Source organism: Dendropsophus ebraccatus, chromosome 1 (assembly GCF_027789765.1).
Source record: "Dendropsophus ebraccatus isolate aDenEbr1 chromosome 1, aDenEbr1.pat, whole genome shotgun sequence".
Classification (NCBI taxonomy): Eukaryota; Metazoa; Chordata; class Amphibia; order Anura; family Hylidae; genus Dendropsophus; species Dendropsophus ebraccatus.
In genome coordinates this window covers 95,154,361-95,171,361 of record NC_091454.1, presented here as the reverse complement: position 1 = coordinate 95,171,361, position 17,001 = coordinate 95,154,361, and the positions used below count along the sequence as shown (strand labels likewise).

General features: G+C 40.2%; 1 protein-coding gene across 9 annotated transcripts in view; it reads right to left on the bottom strand.

Annotated features, from left to right (window-relative positions):
* NAV3 (neuron navigator 3) overlaps positions 1 to 17,001 on the bottom strand; it is a 344,164-nt gene that overhangs the window by 65,383 nt on the left and 261,780 nt on the right. For 6 of the 9 annotated variants that reach the window (XM_069975584.1, XM_069975530.1, XM_069975540.1 and 3 more), the window contains 7 exons: positions 12,733 to 12,976; positions 11,850 to 12,540; positions 8,780 to 9,271; positions 5,842 to 5,904; positions 3,546 to 3,706; positions 2,462 to 2,650; positions 2,185 to 2,237 (listed from right to left, as the gene is read on the bottom strand). In XM_069975584.1, coding sequence (XP_069831685.1) covers positions 2,185 to 2,237; positions 2,462 to 2,650; positions 3,546 to 3,706; positions 5,842 to 5,904; positions 8,780 to 9,271; positions 11,850 to 12,540; positions 12,733 to 12,976 — 1,893 coding nt within the window. The remainder of the gene's footprint in view (positions 1 to 2,184; positions 2,238 to 2,461; positions 2,651 to 3,545; positions 3,707 to 5,841; positions 5,905 to 8,779; positions 9,272 to 11,849; positions 12,541 to 12,732; positions 12,977 to 17,001) is intronic. The other 3 variants (XM_069975558.1, XM_069975567.1, XM_069975603.1) reach the window with 2 other exon arrangements.

The window sequence follows — 17,001 nt, the reverse complement described above, 5'->3', positions numbered from 1 at the left end:
CTGCGTTATGATCACAACTTGCAATTTCTCCACTCACCATTTTCTACCTGTTTTTCTAAATAAATGTGCATGTTATGAGAAAGAGGACAGCAGGATGTAAGCTATCATTTATACAAAGGTGGCTTAAGTAATATTATACACCAATAAAGAGTCTGGCTGTTCTTTTTACATTTCATCTACTAGAGGCTGGTGATTCACTGCTGACATCTACTGACTGTAATGCTTGCAATGTACATGGTATAAATCTCTGGATTTACTGTAGAGGTAAAACCAAATAGGCTATACTGTAACTAATCCTACAGAACACATGCAATAAAATCATTATGATACATGAACCTTAATTTACTTAATAGAGAAGGGAAATAAGTCATAACAGACTCTAAATTATTAAAGTTGAACTTAATAATAAATAATACTAGAAAATAGGAAAACTAAGGATAGGTGTGGTATCATTTTTGTAGGGAAAGAGTTATTTATTTCAAATCCTTTAGTAGCTTTTAAAGGGGTCACCTAGGAGCTTAAACTGTAACTATCATTTTGGGTGGTTTGTATATGAGGAACAGGACTATCTGTATCTGTATACTATCAGTAGTATATGGCATTTTCCCCCTGGTTAACAACCTATAAATTCCATCTCTGTGTCAGATTTCCCTATGCTCAGCTGCAATTTGGTTGCAGACTAGCCTCTGTACTGCCTCCTATACATTATATACCCACTAAAAACACCCTGCAATCCTACCTTACTGAAAAAACCTTCAGAAGATCCCAGACCAGCACTGAGCTTTCTAAAATGTGAATCCAGCATTTTCTGTGGCCAAAAAGTCTACACATTGCAGGGACTGTTTGTCTTTTCTTCCTGCTCACTCATGCCCCTCAGCCCCTCCAATCTCCATAGACTATAATAGGCAGTGCAAATCAGTCTTCACTTTTCTTCTCTGTGATGTAGACAGCTTTTTTTTTCATAATGACAGCCCTGTCAGTACAGAAGGAAGCTCTTTCGAGTAATACAACCTAGTACAGACTTTTTTTTATATTGGCTTGTACTATTGATTCTGCAAAGTTGTTTGAAATGATTAGCTTTAAGAAAATAGATTAGCTGATAATGCTGGGAAAATGTAAAAAAGTAAAGGTTATTAAAAAATAAACAAATATTTAACTAGTCCAGCACCAATGCTTCAGTGTTCCCTACCAGTCTGTTTTCCTGGAATGTGAATGTATTGTTCATCCATGTGACTAAAACAGCCAACTACTAGCCTCAGGTGGGATGCTATCATGCATGACATGTGGCCCCTAAAGACAGTGAACGGCTGCACCAGTGGTCATATGAATTTACAGTTCTGGTAAAGTACCGTAATTAAAGAATGTCAGGGTCCAACAGAGCATCAGCATTGAAGTTGTAGGGTTTTTAGCAAGTGTTTTTACATTATCTGCTATTTCTAATTGTTCCTGTCATTATAACTTTCAAAATCTAAATCAACAGTTAATGTGATATAAAGCAAGTTTGCAATTTATATGCATTATTTTTTTAGTTATAATGGAAAACATGGCACTTCCTTTTTCTGACTTTTTTTTCTTAAAAAACAGGAAACAGAAAGTCCTGTGTATCCCAGGCGATGTGAGCGATCACAGAGAGAAGGCAGTCATGTGATTGACAGAAACATTGAGCCATGACTCTCTGTACTGGCCGGAATTCCCTTGTTTAGTCTGTTATTTTTCAACCAGCACAAGTTAGAAAATCTGCCTACAGGAGACTGGACCTGCATTTCTGGTAAGTTCAGCTTTGTTTTACAGCATGATAACAAAAAATAAATAAATAATGAATGTATATTTCCAACTTGCTTTATACCATGTCTACTGCCGGGTTAGATTTTAAAAATTATAATGAGAGTGCTACTTTAAACTCTCAGACAACCCCTTTACATTCACATGACAAATCATTTTACAGACTACTGTGTGCTTTACTGACTTGAAAAAAAAAATCATAAAAAAAAATCCTTACAGAAAAGGGCAGCTGTTATACTTCCTTCAACATTAAGACAAAACCTGCATGAATCCTGTTGCTTTGTGAAGAATCACACCCACATCATGTAATATATGTTGATGATAGATTTCCTGACCTGTCGGGTGAACTAAACCATTTCCAGACATGTTCTAATCCACTTACAGTAAACAAACAATACTTACTGTGGAATAAAGAGATGATGTGCTAGAAACCAACGATAATGACGATCCATGTACTGAGAAAGAACAGGAAATCTCAGTTATATTTTCCGTATATACACTATGTAAACATTCAAAGACTTTCTTATAATGGATACCTTTCAGAGCATTGGCCATTACGACCAATAAACACAAAGGCAGAATATCAGTTATACATTAAAAAATCCAATGTCACAAATGTCAGTTTTATGAATACATCATACAAAGTTACACATGGAGTACAGAGTGAAATGAGCATTACCTTCTTCCATGCTGTCCCGGAAGGAGCCTGAGTGACTAATGTCTCTTGGTCTATCTTCCAATGAGGTAGCACTTCCTCCTAACTGTGAGTCTTCATATAATTCAAAGGAAGCATCTTGTGCTGGAATGCTATTTGAACGCATCATATTTGGTCCAGGAATACTAAACTGAGAGAGGTTGGTTGGACTTACTAAAAAAAAAAAAAAAAAAAAGGAAAAAATAAATAAATAAAAGCATCTATTATGTATATAACAAACCTACAGCATACCTACAATAAAATATCTAAGGCTAGCATATGCAAAGAATTGTCAAGGATCCATGTAGTTACAAAAAATCTTGTTAAGGGAAGTTTGGTCTCATAGTTTGCAGCATACCTAATTTTTTTTTTTTTTAGTTACTTAAAGCTAGTTTTATAGGAAAAGTGCCTAATAACACAGTTTTGTAGACCTTCAGCTCAGTCCATGCGCAATCTCATAGATCTGTTTCCATAGCAATTAAAGTCTTATGCTGCGTTTACACGGAACGATTATCGTGCGATGTTGCACGATAACAATCAAATTCGAATGATAATCGTACGTGTAAACGCAGCGAACGATCAAGCAACGAGCGAGAAATCGTTCAATTTGATTTTTAAACATGTTCTCAAATCGTCATTGGTCATTCGCAAAAAAATTGCAGATCGTTCCGGTGTAAACACCGATTTAAGCTATGTGCGAGATAGACTTAAGCGATCGCAAAACTATCGCAAAACAATTGTTCCGTATGATATATCAATCCGTCTAAATGCTGATTGTTATTAAAAAAAAAAATTGTCACTTCGAAAGCGTAAAGCGTCAATCTGGCAAATTATTGCTCCATGTGTAAACCCAGCGTTAGGCTATGTCCCAACAACAGTAAAATAACACTTGGCTTTCTAGGCTGGGGTCAATCTGTCATTTTCCTGTTGTAGGAACATAGCCTTAATTTACAAAAACTTTTATTTTCCCCATTTCTAATTTTATACTGATACATATATATCACTGCTGTTGCATGCACTGGTCTAGTGAACATTTGTAGTATTTAGCTGCTTGGTTAACATTTTTTACCTAAATTTGAATAGTGATATTTCCCACTAGTAGAGGAAGACATGCCTGATGGAGAAACCAGTGGGGATTGGTTGCCAGTATCTTGAAGACCACCAGTGGAATGAGAACGCAACCACTCTTTACCCTCCTCCTGACTGGTCTGTCGAGATGATGGAGTATACCTGGAATAAAAAAGAAATTACATTAATGTTATAGTCCATAACTGGCCTCAGTGGTCATGTGTACTTGTTTTGCACAGTGCAGAAAAATGGAAAAATCTATAACTGTGGTTAAGGAGAAAAGAAAGTGTCTCTTAACCATTTGAGAACCCAGTCCAAAATGACCCAGTGGACCGCACCAATTTTCATTTTTGCGTTTTTGTTTTTTTTTCCTCCTCCCCTTCTAAGAGCTCTAGCTCTTTCATTCTTCTATCTACAGGGCCATGTGAGGGCTTGTTTTTTTCAGGAATAGGTGTACTTTGTAATGGTGCCTTTCATTCTACCATAACATGTATGACATTTCCCTCAAAATATTATTTATGAAAATATAAATTGGTGAAATTGGAAAAAAGAATGCAATATTGTAACTTTTGGGGGGTTCCTGTGTCTATGTAATGCACTATACAGTAAAAATAACATGATACCATTATTCTATAGGTCAATCCGAACACAACCATATGCCAATCGGACCACACAGAGGAATGTAAGAGACCGCAGGCGGTCCGACATACAGCGATCACAGCGTTTAAGGGGTTAATGACAGGCTGCAGCGCGATCGTTGCAGCCTGTCATTAACGGTTAGGGCCCATCTGCTAATTGCAGTCGGCCTCCACCTGCTATGAAGCGCACTCAACTCCGGAGAGCGCTTCATAACCCAGGACGTACCTGTACGCCCAGGGTCCTCTAATGTCAACAATATGCAATGGCTAAACTGCACTAGAATGACTAGAAAGGAATTTATATGGTCCAGGATTTAATTTGCACAACCCCTGTCCTCAAGTTATGTGTGGTATTACAATTAAGCTTCATTTACTTCAATGGAACTGAGGTGCAAAACACCACACAACCATAGCCATGTTTTGCTAAGTAGGGACAACCCCTTTAACCTTGGAAGGGGAACTTAGCTGCAACTGCTGAAGGCTGGAGTTCATTTTTCTTGCTCTAGAAAAGAAGCTTTTAGCTTCTAAGGTAGATGTCATGTGCCTAAAGAACATATGATTATGTTTATGGGTGTCTTTGTGCTGTATAAAAAAGGGGAAAAAAATCCAAACTAAATGTAAAAGAACCAGAAACCTATACAATATAAAATCTAATTAGGCAACCATAACAAGTATTTGTCTGGGTTGGAGATTCAGTTATTTTGTAACAAAATGTGTACTCTACTGTAGAACATTTCTGAACTGGGAACAATTAACAGCTGTTTCATTGCATCCAAAAACTAGCGACTGGATGTTCATGTATTTGTTAGCCACAAAGTATTAATTAGTTGCCTGAGGTCATCAGTTCCTTGACTTTATCTGCACACCATTAAACCTGTGCATAAAAACAGTAAGAAATGATATGCCACAGTAAGCAATAGAGATGGAAATGTTTAGTTTCTCAACTAGTACTTAAACATACTGTATGTTGTTGTAATAGAGACAGTCTCGTACTTTCCCCAGTTTAACATATGCAACATATTATTTTACAGACGACATTTAGAGCAGCACAGAAAGCTGTAAACAAAAGACTGAAGAAGAAGATACATAGATCGGTAGGAACAAATGTAAAAGCAGCGAATTAGAAGTCAAAGAAGTCTAGGAATTTTAGCAATCATCTAGAAAAACAAAATTGTCCAGCTATAAGATTGCAGCTGCTGCAATTTCACCATATGTTTAGTTGAACTGAGCTTTTTGTTTTTATATTGCTGCCCATTCAAAAACACTGTAATGTGTGTTTTTGAATTCTTGACATGACCCTGAGAAACTAAGAACACAATAACCTCTGTTGGCCCTAAACCATAAGGATGCACTGCAAAATCATAACGATTTTAAGAAGCATTTTAGCTATTGATTACTATAACAAAAACTTTTCATGGCATAATGGAACTAAATGCAATTTTTTTTCCTAGGAGTCAGAATTTATTGTCAGCAGTCATACTTCAGCCAAGGTTCAGTAAACATAGCGCAGGAAATATGTTTCTGAAGATATATGCAGCGCTTTTCTGATAAAACAAAGATTGATTGGCACCAAACAGAGTGAGGAACCAAATAGACTGACAGAAAGCATAAGACGCCCAAAGTACCAAGGCAGCAGTCATGCCGAAAGAGTATTTGTACCTCAGTCCCTTTTTGGGCAGGGTGTTTCGGTCAAGTTGCAAACTGTTAAGATAAAGATAACCCCTACAAATGAGACAAAAACATTAGCAAAATGATTAAGGCTACTAAAAAGGTGTACAATAAAAATGTAAAAAGTAAACCTGCAGAAACCGACACCAGAGTATTATACTCATACTTTTCTCCAGCATAGTGTCCTATAAGCCCCCTTCCACACAATACTTTGCCCCCCTCCTATCCACTTGGTGACTAAAGTGCAGACAGGTGAAAAGCCACAACATTTTCTGCACAACCTGGGGCTTTTGTCCAAACACTTGAGACCTTTCACCTGCGTACACTAGACACAGACTTTGTTAAATGTACCCCATAGTATTTCTCTTTGTCTGTTCAATTTTTGACCATTCAAATGAGGCTCCATTTGTTCAGCTCCATTTGAAGGAGCATGCTATGCTATTTTGTCCGTTATTGTAGACAGAATCTGTAATTGAGACTGCTAAAAGGACCGCAGGTGAAGATGGGAATGAATCTTAAGCTTCATTAGGGGACAAAGACTTCCAGAACTTGCCTCACCCAAGATTCACCTTATTGTGCGTTTACACAGGGAGATTTATCTGGCAGATTTTTTAAACCAAAGCCAGGAATGGATTTGGAAAGAGGAGAAATCTCAGTCTTTCTTTTATGACTTGTTCTCTGTTTATAGTCTGTTCCTGGCTTTGGTTTAAAAAATCTGTCAGATAAATCTGTCTGTGTAAACACACCATTAGGTAAATTCATCTACAGTGAATCACTTTACCATCAATCTGCCGGGGTTCAAGTCACCCATAGCTATAACCATGTTTTGCAGACAGCCTTAGGGCTGCATCAAACTTCAGCAGCCACCACTAATCAAATGTCCCACAAACTCAAGCATGCCCAGAGTTCCGTGAACTCTATTTACAATCCTTGTTTTTATAAATGATATCCTCCTTAGAGAATTAGCGAGGCTAAGTGATCTTGACGAAAACTGAAGGACAGAGTAGCTGTAGTTATTAACACACTTTAGCTGCACCAAGATGAGGTCATAATAGAATAATATTACTGTATTTACAGAATAGTACATTTTGCTGTAAGTGCACTGTATGGCTTTATTTAAAGGGTTATTCTCAAGTCAACTAACAGTTAATCTTGTAGGGCTCATCTTTTTTTTTTTTTGCAAAATCATTCATTTAGCAAACTTGTCTCCTTCTTCTGTTGTGCTGCTATGTCCCACCCATTGTTCACAGCTACTTGTCTAGGATACAGACCACCACTTTTCTCTAAAAACAGTGGTCTGGGTGGGGTATATATACTGTTTAGCTTTATTGTAGTGGAAGTTGTTGTTGATCTACTTGACTGTGATTTGGTTTTTAAAGAGCCCCTGATATTCCATTTGTTAATCACAGTTTGAACACTGCTGACTAACATTATCAATTCCATGGATATCAGAACTGAAAATAAAGACAAAGAGAGGCACCGGCGCCTCGTGTGATACCAGAGGTAAACGTGGAGAGTGTAGGGGTGGTATTGTGCTCACCTTAAAGCCACTTGGGCTAGTAGCGTATCACCCTAATTAGGGTATATATCCAAGCCGGGGTCTCTTGCTTGCTAGCTGGATTCACAGGACTGCAAAAGCTGGTGGTACCTCTAAACGGGATGCTCCCAGGGGGGGGGGGGGGGCCCGTGTGTAAACAAGAGTAAAAAGAAAAATCCAAAAAAATGGTATCATTACCAGCGCTGTCACTGCCAGAAAATCCAATTCACCAGGCGAATGAAGAAAAACTTGTTTATTTGGTTGCACAACGTTAACATGTTTCGGGAGAGTATCCTCCCTTCCTCAGAACCAAAGTGCATGCACTTTGGTTCTGAGGAAGGGAGGATACTCTCCCGAAACATGTTAACGTTGTGCAACCAAATAAACAAGTTTTTCTTCATTCGCCTGGTGAATTGGATTTTCTGGCAGTGACAGCGCTGGTAATGATACCATTTTTTTGGATTTTTCTTTTTACTCATGGATATCAGAACAAAGTGAAGGTTCTAGAGTGGCCATTTGAGTCTTCTGACCTCAATATCATTGAGACACTCTGGAGAGATCTCAAGCGCACAGTTAATGCAAGCCAGCCCAGGAATTTACAGGAAGGGGAGGCTTTTTGCCAAAAACCCCAGCTAGACCACTGTCACTGTTTTTAGAGGGGAAGGAGGCTACTTTTATCAGGAGAAGCAGGCTAGTTTGCTAAATAAATGTATATTAAAAATAAGCAACTTGACGAGCCTTGTAAGATTTACTATATAAGATGAAATAATAATACGATTAAAAAATAAGGGAATAACCCTTTAAGTGTGTCTTTTTTGGTCGAATTTACTGTAAGTTGATTTTTTATGGGCAGCTCAGTGCTTATCATTGTTGCCTGGAGCACTGGGGTCCTGTGTTCTAATCCAACCAACAGTAATACCTGCATTAGCTTTGAATGTTCTTCTGCTTTTGTGTGTCTTTCTTCCCACAGTCTAGATAAATAAAAAGTTATAGCAACATCTAGGTGCCTTCCAGCACTAGGCTGGTGCAATCAAGTCAATTGTATGTAAGCATTTGCTGGGCCACACAGTAAATAATGATGCACACAATACAGTGTTAAATGCTCAATTACTACATTTGGTCTTCAACAAGCCCAGCGAATGCTAAGTAAGTGGTGAAACAAGCAGCACTGTGTACCGGGATAGAGCATGGAGCATGTAGAGCATGTACAGATTTTTTTTTTTTTTTAATAAATTGATTGTGCATATGTTTAGAATAGAAAAATTAGACTGTGAGCCCACTGGGAATAGGAATGTGAATGGTGACAATCTCAGTACAAGGTTTGGAGATATGTTGGAGTCATATAAGTAAAAGTAAGTAATTACATTAATTTTGACTGGTAAATGTCCTCACCTTTCTGAGAGGGTGGATCTCACACTACCAGTCCGCATAAGCATGCTTTGCAGTTCTTGTGTACATGTTGTCAACCCAGACAATGATCCATGGTGACTGAGAGGTAAATCTATGGACTCTGAGCTAGTATGAAGGCTTGTCATAGATTGGTAACTAGGAGTATCTTTACTTCCAGCAGATGAACTGCTCAGATTTGTTGTCCAGACTTGGCCACCAGATGTAAACGAATGAACTGAAGCTGGGCTTGAGGCTAAGGAATGTCCTAGGCTTATAACATCAGGGATTAATTCATTGGGTTTGCTGAACAAGGGGCTGCTGCTTCCACTCTGTCCTCCAGTACTTCCCATGCTACCTGTACCAGATGAAGGAGAATCCAGGCTGCCTTGTCTAGCCAAGGATGTGTTGCTGGGACTGGACATGACTGAGGCAGACTTCACCGCATCACCACTGACAGGGGAAGAGGGTTTATTTCCTGCTTTTGTACCAAATAATCTGCAGAGTAATAGAAAAGGTTATGAATTTATTATGTGTCAGTCTTTTCATTTTCAAGACCAAGAGCTCATACATCATTTATGGATGACATGGATCATTGCTCATGGACTACATTATAAAAATAGGTACTTGACAGGTAGCGCTACCCAATGAATTACAGGAAGGCAATGTTCCTATGCAGTAGAAATATTTAGTGTGAATTGAATCGAAATGTTCAATTTATCTTATCCATTGTATACAAAGTTGTACAATTGTCTAAAACATTTAATGTCACACAGATATTAAGTTATTATCTCTGCCCATTGCCACAGAATGGAAAGCTTCTTTGTTTGCACCCAGAAAATAAAACTATGTCCTGGTCAGATGCTAAGGGCCCGTTCACACTACAGAATCGGCAACAAAATTCAGCACAAAACCCCCCGCACGGACTCAGTGCCAAATCCTGCCTTCTGTCTTTTTGAATTGGAGGATTCACGCGCCTCCGCTCAAATAATTGACATGTCAATTCTTTGAGCGGAGAAGTGCGGAGAGCGGAGGCATGTAAGCTCTCCCATTCAAACAGAATTTCAGCACCAATTCCCATAGAGTTTCAGCGCCAATTACTTAGTGTGAATGGGACCTAATGCTAATTTGGTCAGTAGATTCTCCTTCACTTAAAGTACCTGTGGTTGTTAAAACTAAGTCACAGCTTCTAACATTTACATTGGCACTGTGAATTCCACGAAAGGTCCCATATACCAATAGTACAATCAAATATAAGAAACTTTGTGATATGCCTTATTATATTCCTTTTTTCTCCACTTATTACACTCCCTTCCTGCTTCCCTTGCCTCCAAAACGTAGCATCCAGTCTGCAAGTCTACATACAGATCAGTTCACCAAGGGATGAGGTTATAGCTACTGTACATAAAGAAGCCTATGAAGTTGATAGGGAGAGGAAGTGCAGACAAAGAGAGGCTGTAGGAGCTTCTAATGCTCAAATCACAGTTTAAACTGTTCAGTACTGCTTTATAATGACATCCATTGTACTGCTACTTCGAAGGGTGTGCTGTCAAGATAAAGGGGAGCAGGACACCACTATGCTATGTGTGTGCGGTATATGTAAAGGCCTATGGCTCTATCCATATTTTTCAGGCATTCTTAGGGCTGTACCCAACTTCTTCAGCCACCAGTAATCAAATGTTGGTGTATCGGTACCTGTCACCAAAAAAAAAAAAAAACCTTTTGACATGTCATATAGACATGGGTTTTATCAGTCAGGGTCTGATCCATAGGATAAGCGGGGAAAGGACTCTGCTGCTACATGATCCTCTCTCCGATCTGTCATGCTGTAATGTGACCACATGTCTTCGTCACATGATACCTGAAAGATAGCATATCTCGGGCTGTACAAATACAGTGCAAGGTGTGGTGGATAAAGTTGCATCATTGACTCTAAATAAAAAAAATATGCTATGATTGTCCTGACTGTGGTGTATGGGCTTAGAAAAAAATATAAAGAAATGATACATACCTGACATCATCCATCCAGTATCCTATTAAACTGTGTCAAAAAAGTAGTCCATTCACATCATACTTAATACACAGTCTCAATGTAAGAAAATACTGAAATATCTATTTTGTCCACTAGAGGGAGACAGTTGCGCACATCAAATAGTAAAAAACATCAGCTCTGGTATTTCAATATTTGAGGACAATATCACTTGATTTATGCTTTTAATCAAGATATGAAACAATGGCATTTGTAAAACAGAGGATATTACCTTTCTTGAGTAAAGATTTAATAACCACTGAATCTAATTATAAGAGTTGTTTCTGTTCTCTTATTAAAAAGATTTATCATAGATAGATTTTACATACAGAATACATTATATATATATATATATATATATATATATATATATATATAATAATGTTTTTATTTGGATAGCACTTACAGAGCACTTCACCTATCTGTATGTTTTTGGGTGTTTAAGGAAACCAAAGTACCCAAAGGAAACCCACGCAAACACGGAGAGAACATACAAACTCTTTGCAGATGTTGTCCTTGGTGGGATTTGAACCCAGGACTCTAGCGCTGCAAGAGGGAGAGGACACTATCTATTGAAGTTTACAAAAAAGAAAAATAATTTTCATTACTTAGTAACATGCTGCATTTTTCTTGAAAGTAAGAAAACGTATTTATATTTTTGTAATAATATCATTTTAGACAAAGTATGGTTTCTGAGTGAGACTACATCTGTACTGAGCCATAGAAAGGCACTTTATAGAGTAGCTATTGCTCCATAGTATTGGAGCAGTTCTGCTCCATGTATACCGTCATTTTCATAAAGTGTAAAGCTTAGATGGGTCATGCATAAAGAGTGTCATTTGCATAAATTTTTTAATATTTTATTACAGATGTCTGTATGTGTGTATTGGTTGGTCTGTATTTGTGCGTGTGTGTGCGTGTGTGTGTGTGTGCTAGCATATAAAAGAGAACTTCAGTGTCATAGCTTTACCTGCCGTCCTATGTAAAATTACCAGTGACACGCTGTGTGACATAGACAATATATGACAGTAATAAACATTGCCTCACCTTCGGAACGTTGGGGAAGCAATATCCGGATATTTTGATCCAGGCTGCCTCAGACCTTGAGTACCACAGGCATTGGCTGATGTCGGACTTGATTTAGGAGAACTTGATAAAGAGACACTTTCTGAGTCTGACACTTTTTCCTTGTCCTTGTCTGTTTGATTGATATTGACAGGGCTGGAACGCTCTGAGATCTTTGAAGGTTCCCTTAGTTTCGTGCCTGCTGCACCGGCTGATTTGCTGCTGACATTCGAGTCAATGCTACTTGTACTTGACCTGTGACCTCCCCTTCCTGGTATACCACTAGTATTGGACTTGGAAGGACGAGGTAAGCTGCGATACTGCAAAGTGTTTTTGGAGTTGGCTAACAATACTCCATCATCTTGGTTTTGTGATCCATCAAGACTTGTCTTCCTACCGGCACCTTTTCCTCCAATTCCTGATGACTTAGGCATTTTCCCAAGTGTAGCTGATCCACTAGTAATAGTAACCCCACTTCCAGTTATGGTAGGTGAACTAACTCCAGCCTTCTTAAAGCCAAATGACCCAGTGGCCGTTGTACGTGCAATTCCAGACGGTGGCTTTTTACCTTCATCCCCACTGCTTTTTCCTGCATCTGAGGGGGAACGCTGCAATGGGCCTCCTTTCAGTGGTGCTTTTACTTTTTCAGAAGCTTTTACATCATCTGTTTTTCCTGTTGTCAAATTATGTAGAAATTTATAATAAGACTAATAGGCAAAAAACTAAATTATAATGATCTAGCATAAAGTTAAACTTTTATGGTATAATATATAAGAACTTTATTAGGTACTATAAAAAATACAAAACAGCAGGGGGAAAAAAAACACGTTTTTTTTTTTTTTTTTTTTTTTTACATTTTTCATACCTGCTGTTTTTAGAGAGCTGCTTCCAGATTTGTGCCTAGATGATGTTGATCCCATCTGAGCCGTCATTCCACGCCTCCATGACCCAGTCTGGGAGATAGATAAAGACTTCTGTCCTTTTTCTGAGTCATCTGTCAATCCAGGTGAAAGACCTTTCCATTTACCACTGTCTATACTGATGTCATAGTCATCTTCTTGTTTCTTTAGCTCCTCATTGCACCAAGCCTTCTCTGCTTCTGTCTTAACCTGCAATATATAGAAAATTTTCTAAGAAAAATAGTAAGCATAGTTAGATGGTCGTGTCTAATGCTACGTTTACACGAGGCCGTTATTAACGATTAACGATTTCGAAGTAACAATTTTTTTTTTATAACGATCAGCATTTAGATGGAACGATATATCGTACAGAAAATTCGTTTTGCGATCGCTTAAGCCTATCTCACACATAGGTAAAATCAGTGAACGACTGTTTACACGGAACGATCGGCGAATTTTTTACGAACGATGAACGACGATTTAAGAACATGTTAAAAGATCAAAATGAACGATTTATGGATCGTTCGCCTCGTTTAAACGTACGATTATCGTTTGAATTCGATCTTTATCGCCCGATAATCGTTCCGTGTAAATGTAGCATTAGGGTCCATTTACACAGAAAGGTTATCTGACAGATTATCTGCCAAAGATTTGAAGCCAAAGCCAGGAATGGATTTGAAACAAGTAGAAATCTCAGTCTTTCCTTTATAATCTGTTCTCTCTTTATAGTCTGTTTCCGTCTTTGTCTTCAAATCTTTGGCAGATAATCTGTCAGATAATCTTTCTGTGTAAGTGGACCCTTATTCTTAAGGAGCAAATAATTGAATAGAGAAAATTCCAGCATTCCAGAAAAAAACATTTATTGGACATTTTGCAGATGGGTTATGTGACGACCACTCAGACCTGCTACACATTATCATGTAGATGGGATGGGAGGTCAGTCTGTCCTGTGTAGCCGATTCTTACGCGGTACAGGTATACATCATCCCCTCCTTACAACTCGGACCCCTTCCCATGAAGATCTGTCTGTATTTATCCCCTTGTACAAAGTGCTGTTTAAGATATTTCTGCCTTTTCTGTAGAAGTGCTGTGATAAGCTTCTAATACTATACAGTGTGTGTTAGGGAACAGAATTTCAGTGTCACTATTTCACATTAGCTGCACTTAGAAAGGAGAATAATTGCAGTAATAAGACTCCACACTTTACCTTTGCAAAACCAAAGCAATCATGGGAAATTAAGGCTTCATTAGGAGAAACATATAGGATGGGAAATGAGATTCAAGATGGCAGAAAACTCATAACTGTCACATTGTCTATAATGGGTATACACAAAACAAGGGCCTCTAAATTATTCTCGGATATTAGCTGCAGGGCCATTCCAGGAATCCAGGACACCTGTCCCAGATTCCCAAGTAAAGGCCCTATTACACAAAGAGATTATCTGACAGATATTTGATAGATTTTTTAGACCAAAGCCAGGAATGGATTTGAAAAGAGGAGAAATCTCAGTCTTTCCTTTATGACCTGTTCCCTGTTTATGGTCTGTTCCTGGCTTTGGCTTCAATGATCTGTCAGATAAATCTGTGAGTGTAATAGGACCATTCAACAGTGTCATTCAATTGTTTCAGTGCATTTAAAATGCATATGTAATTGATGGAGCGATGCTCACAGGATGTTGGGGACATCTGTGACACACTGCCTGTGCGAGAAGAGAGAAGACAGGAGAGCAGGTGGCGGGAAAGCAGAAGCAGTGGAATGTGTATAAGACGAGTTTTTAATTTTCATGGCTAAACAGAGGAGGATATTACAAAAGAGGGATGCAAAAAGCAGCAATCTACTATACAAGGTCTATATAGAGAGGTCTTAAACTATATAGGAGCTGCATAGTGGGGCTTATTACAATATAAAAGCTGTACAAAGCATCCTAATCAGTGGCGCAGCTACAGCAGTCGCAGGGGTTGCAGTTGCAACCTGGCCCGCCAGTCAGAGGGGCCCAGGCGGCCTTCCTTGCAACTTCACTATCTTACCACCTTTGTGCCGCTGCTTGCATCCCACAGGCCCACGGATGCAGGCTGCTGCCACTCAGGGAAAACGCTGGAGCTGAGTGGGGGCATGGGGGCCTGAGGGCCCTGCCCCCGGTATGCCTGACACTCTGCCTGGACGCTCCAGCAGCAGGCTGCAGGGCTGAGGACCCTTACCAGGCAGAGTCACACAACCCCCCTCCTCTCCTCCAATGAAACAAGTGGCGGTCATGTGCAGGACTCACCTCCTCACAAACAGCTGTCGGGATGGGATGGAGGAAGCATCATCAAAGTGAGTGAGTTGGGGGCTGGGGGAGCAGGGCTGCATTCTCAGGGCTTGCCCGGGGATCTGGAATCAAAGTTCCAGATCCCCTGGCCAGAACGACCTTTAGCTGTGCATACCCACGTACAGCTAAAGGAAACAGCAGCCGGGGCAGAGACACAGAGGCCTCCTGTGCAGGCGGCCTCTGTATGACAGGTGGCTGCCTGCACCGGAAGCCACAAGAGGACAGAGGGACCAGAAAAGGAGCTGGAGGCTGCAGGCAGCTGGTGGGGGGAATCGTGCACAGAGTGAGCCCCAGATGTGTCCTGATAAACCTGCCCCCCCCCCCCCCGCGATAAGCCCCGCCCTCAGCACCAAAGTTTACAAGTCACCCAGCTCTCCCAGCATCCTGTATGTCAGTGGATTGAAGGTCACACAGCTTTCCCAGCATACTGTATGTCAGTGTAATGGAGGTCACACAGCTCTCCCAGCATCCTGTATATCAGTGTAATGGAGGTCACACAGCTTTACCAGCACCCTGTATGTACCCAGCTCTCCCAGCATCCTGTATGTCAGTGTATAATGGAGGTCATACAGCTTTCCCAGCATCCTGTATGTCAGTGTCATGGAGTTCACCCAGCTCTCCCAGCATCCTATATGTCAGTGTATAATGGAGGTCACACAGCTTTCCCAGCATCCTGTATGTTAGTGTAGTGGAGGTCACACAGCTCTTCCAGCATCCTATATGTCAGTGTATAAAGAAGGTCACCCTGCTCTGACAGTATCTTGTATGTCAGTGTAATGGAGGTCACACAGCTCTCCTAGCATCCTGTATGTCAGTGTATAATGGAAGCCACACAGCTTTCCCAGCATCCTGTATGTCAGTGTAGTGGAGGTCCCACAGCTTTCCCAGCATCCTGTATGTCAGTGTAATTGAGGTCACACAACTTTCCCCACATCCTGTATGTCAGTGTAATGGATGTCACCCAGCTTTTCCAGTATCCTGTATGTCAGTGTATAATGGAGGTCACCCTGCTCTGACAGCATCCTGCATGTCAGTGTATAATGGAGGACACATATCTTTCCCAGCATCCTGTATGTCAGTGTAGTGGAGGTCACACAGCTTTCCCAGCATCCTGTATGTCAGTGTAATGGAGGTCACACAGCTCTCCCAGCATCCTGTATGTCAGAGTAGTGGAGGTCACACAGCTTTCCCAGCATCCTGTATATCAGTGTAATTGAAGTCACACAACTTTCCCGGCATCCTGTATTTCAGTGTAATGGATGTCACCCAGCTTTCCCAGTATCCTGTATGTTAGTATAGTGGAGGTCACACAGCTCTTCCAGCATCCTGTATTTCAGTGTAATTGAAGTCACACAGCATTCCCAGCATCCTGTATGTCTGTATAATGGAGGTCACACAGCTTTCCCAGCATCCTGTATGTCAGTGAAGTGGAGGTCACACAGCTTCCCCAGCATCCTGTATGTCAGTATAATGGAGGTCACACAGCTCTCCCAGCATCCTGTATGTCAGTATAATGGAGGTCACCCATCTTTCCCAGCCTTCTGTATGTCAGTATAATGGAGGTCACACAGCTTTCCCAGCATCCTGTATGTCAATGTAGTGGAGGTCAAACAGCTCTCCCAGCGTCCTGTATGTCAGTATAATGGAGGTCACACAGCTCTCCCAGCATACAGTTTGGGACCTTGTAGATGGGAAAAGGAAAGGAAGTTGCTGGAAGTGCAGAGCCTGAGATGTTTGTCTGGCAGGTTCTAAAAAGAGGAATTGTAGCTGCAAGAAATCATCATGGAGGCCGGGGCCGGATGCAGAGGAAAAGGGAAGTGACCATCAGATCAAAGAAGACGTCACCTGTGAGTCACTGTATAATGATTTTGTATTCAGTAGAACATTATTTGGTAGGAGCGCTGCACTGCTCTATACCGCAATACA